This window comes from Gossypium hirsutum, chromosome D12 (genome assembly GCF_007990345.1).
Source record: "Gossypium hirsutum isolate 1008001.06 chromosome D12, Gossypium_hirsutum_v2.1, whole genome shotgun sequence".
NCBI classification, from domain to species: Eukaryota; Viridiplantae; Streptophyta; class Magnoliopsida; order Malvales; family Malvaceae; genus Gossypium; species Gossypium hirsutum.
The window spans coordinates 38,000,467-38,004,351 of record NC_053448.1 but is presented as its reverse complement, the minus strand read 5'-3'; the positions used below and the strand labels follow the sequence as shown (position 1 = coordinate 38,004,351).

At 34.0% G+C, this 3,885-nt stretch overlaps 1 protein-coding gene across 1 annotated transcript; it reads left to right on the top strand.

The window, feature by feature from the left end:
* The first annotated feature begins 328 nt into the window (after nt 1-328).
* On the top strand, nt 329-2,733 carry LOC107945550 (squamosa promoter-binding-like protein 8). The gene is made up of 3 exons (XM_016879603.2): nt 329-1,247; nt 1,650-1,831; nt 2,290-2,733. Exons 1-3 carry the CDS (start codon nt 604-606, stop codon nt 2,469-2,471), a joined length of 1,008 nt encoding a protein of 335 aa, XP_016735092.1. The 5' UTR covers nt 329-603; the 3' UTR covers nt 2,472-2,733.
* The last annotated feature ends 1,152 nt before the right edge of the window (nt 2,734-3,885 follow it).

Here is a 3,885-nt window from a genome sequence, read left to right as displayed (position 1 = left end):
GCGAAATTTAACCTTACAACAGTTAACACCATTAATTTATTTTAGTTAAATTTAAGTTTACTACAAAGTCATTTTTCTAGTTACATGGCTACTAAGTAAGAAAAATTATTTTTTTATTTCAAAACATCACAGCATTAACAGTGAGGCCTAAATTTTGAAATTTCCAAAGTACACAGACTAAATCAAAAACGTTTTCAAAGTATAGGGACTAATAACGAAATTGATCCTTTTGGTTTACACGGAATTTCATTGCACTGTTCTTCCATTGTGTCCCCACACGAAACACATAGCCATATCACCATCATTCACCAAAGGTTAAACACGTAATTTCCTCCTCAGAAAAACTCATCAATCACAAACACAAAGCCGCCTTCCTTACACAGTTTCTTCCTTACAGACACTGTGAGAAAGAAAGGCAGAAAAAAGAAACTAAACCCAAAGTTGGCTTTTTTTCAGACAAACAGACATAAAGGCAATCACTTTAAAAAAAAAAAGAGTGAAACTTCATCCTTGGGAATATCAAGCTTCAGTTAGGGTTTCTCAAAAAACTTAGCTTTTTCTTCTTAGAAGAAAACGACGGCGTAGCTTCGCCGGAGTAACAAAATGTTGGATTACGAATGGGGAAATCCGACGGCTATGATTTTAACCGGCGAAGAAGCGGATCAAGAACCCGACCCGACCCGTCAGATTCTCGAACACTACGGTGCTAACACTACGACCCATCATCATCATCAAGCTGGTTTCAATGAAACCCTTTTTCCTCATCAACAAAGTGCTGCTTTTGTTCCTTTCCAAGCTCAAACTCAACATGGTTACTTACACTCCATGTACGACCCACGCGCTTACACCGGCGCGTCTGGTTACACTACTCCCCACCCTTCGTCGTTGTTGTCTCTCGATCCTGTTTCCGGTACCGGAGGGAATGGAGGAGGGGGTTACTTTTTAGTTCCTAAGACTGAAGAAGTTTCTAGACCGGTTGATTTCACGGCGAGGATCGGTTTAAACTTGGGTGGCCGGACGTATTTTTCTTCAGCTGAGGATGATTTCGTGAACCGGCTTTACCGGAGATCGAGACCCGGTGAACCCGGTTCGACGAACTCCCCTAGATGCCAAGCTGAAGGTTGTAATGCTGATCTTACACACGCTAAACACTACCATCGCCGTCATAAAGTCTGTGAGTTCCATTCAAAGGCCTCCACCGTCATTGCCGCCGGTTTAACCCAACGGTTCTGTCAGCAATGCAGCAGGTTTAAAAATTTTACCAAAATGCCATTCCCTTCGTCTTTTTTACAATAATCATAGGATGTTCGTTAAGCTCTCTGGAGTTGGAGGGAGGAGATAGTGATGTATGTTCGGAAATGACGGAAATGCCCTTGTGGATGTCTATGATAGCCAATGATTGGGTTTATCCGTACATAGGATGATCCCGAGGGTATATCTGTCCGTAAAAAGCTCCCTGCTTCTTTTTTTCCATTTACGTACCCGTTTGATTTGTTTACTTATTATAGTAGTATTACATTTAATCATGTTAAAATACGAAAACACCCTTCCCATGCATTCGTATTTTCACTCTCTACCACTTCCGCCATTATCATTTTTTTCTGTGTTTCTTTGCTTAAGCTTCATTAACGTCGGGTCGGTCCGTACAGATTCCATCTTCTCTCGGAATTCGACAACGGAAAACGTAGCTGCCGGAAAAGATTAGCCGATCATAATCGTCGACGGCGAAAATCACAACATCAACAACAACAACCCAGTAATCAAGAAAACCAGTTGAAACACTCCACGCTTGAAAATGGCCGCAATTCTTCCACTGACAATAACCATCCAAGCAAGTCCTTCTCAAAAAGCTTCTCTTTTTAATATTCTGCAACATTTTTCTTGGAATAATAATAAATTTAGCTCTTAATCTTTACCTCTTTTATCAATCTCGTCATCATCATTTTTAAGTTAAATTTAATCTCAATTTTTTTTAACATTCTTTCATAAAGTGTTAAATTGTAAATATGATCACTCACATGAAGTATTTTATGTTGTTTTTTTGAATTTTTTAAATTTTGATTTTGATTTTGATTTTTATGAAATTTTAAATTATTTATTATCGTGATATATAAAATAGATAAAATGATATAATGAGATACCAAAATATGGTAAAAAATTTAATGTTTTAATCTACATTTTCTTCAAAAAAAAATAACAACAAATTTTGCTAAAGAATAATGAAAGGCTGAATTTATTATTAAGCTGTTTTTTACTTGATGTTTTGTTTGATTCTGGTGATATTAACAGGGTCACCACCGCGACCACCGCCGCCACAGTCGGATTCTAGGGTTCATTCTTCTTCGACAGTAACCGTCGCAGTTTCACCTCCACGAATGTCATTGGATTATTTCAGGCAAAGACCTTACAATGCAACGGGGTCTTCATCATCATCATCATCACCGAGCACCTTTTTTTTCTCAAGTGGGTGATTACTAATTCAGTACTAAATAATAATAAGTGAGATGCCATTGCCATTGAACTTACATATGAAGATATTATTAGCTTTTGCAATAACAAGTTGAATATTTTTTCTCAGTTGGGGTTTGATTATATTAATATCAACCGATTTGGACTTAGTTGAACATATAATACATATTATGTAACTGAAATTGCAATTTCCAGTGTTTTTATATGTTAATTCTCTCTGCATGGTATATATAATATTCCATTTGGCAGGTTTTACTTTTTTCATTTTTTTTTTGGGAAAAAGTCATTGTTATCTTTTTTGTTTGGTACTGGAATTTTCCCGGAAAATGAAATGTGTATGTAAAGAAAGGAATTTTCCGGGAAAATAGAAAATGTTGTGGGAAAGGAGGGACCCTAAGGGGACTACGGAAGAGATCTCAAAGCAAAAAAGCAATCAATTCGATTGTCTCCTCAATGGAGGCTGGTCGTACTAAATCAAAAGCTATGATGAATAAAATCAATCTCAGGGTTGTAATTTCTCTCTCCTATTATCATCCAGTTCTCAGGTGTGAAGATAGAAAATTTTTCGAGGGTTGAAATTAAATTTTATTTTTTATTATAGTAACAATAGAATTTCATCACTTGAATGATTTATATTTTTAAAATTTTAAAAGATTAAATCAAATTTTTATATTTTTAGGAGATGCCATAAATTTAAAAGGCCTAAATACAAACTTTTTTTTATTTTAGGGAAGTCAGAACCTTTTAGGCCCTTTAGTTACACCCTAAATTCAATCATATAATCATTCAATCAATAAATTATATTGGATTAATGATAAATTTATCTCAATTTAAGTCTCAATTCAAATTACTATAACTGTTATTACAATAATTAAGAAGATTTATACTTAAATGCATTTAAACACATATTTTATCACACCTGTTAGGGTTAGGAGGATTATGAGTAATAGCTAAAAATTATATAAAAAATGTAAGGGCAAATTATACTCAAGGTTATTAAACTATTAGTAAGTTTACGTTTTGATCACTCAACTTCAAAAAGTTACAAATTGATCACTGAACTACTCGAAAAACTTAAGTCACTAGATTGTTAAGATCATTATTGTATGGCCTTCTCTATTCACACCAACTACATCAATCGAAAATTCTCATTTCCTTTCTCTTCTACAAATCAAAATTTTTTCATGAAGCATCATTGAAGTTGGTGACCAAAATGTAAATTTACTTATAATTTAGTGACATTAAATGTAATTTACCCAAAAATTAATAATAAATTTATATGTTATAATGTGTTTTAAAAAAAATATCCCATCACTTTAACAATACAAATAACAATGTTATTAAATCGAACTTACTAATCATTATAAAAATAATAATAATAAAGGGACCAAATTATAATATGTTAAAGTAGGTGAG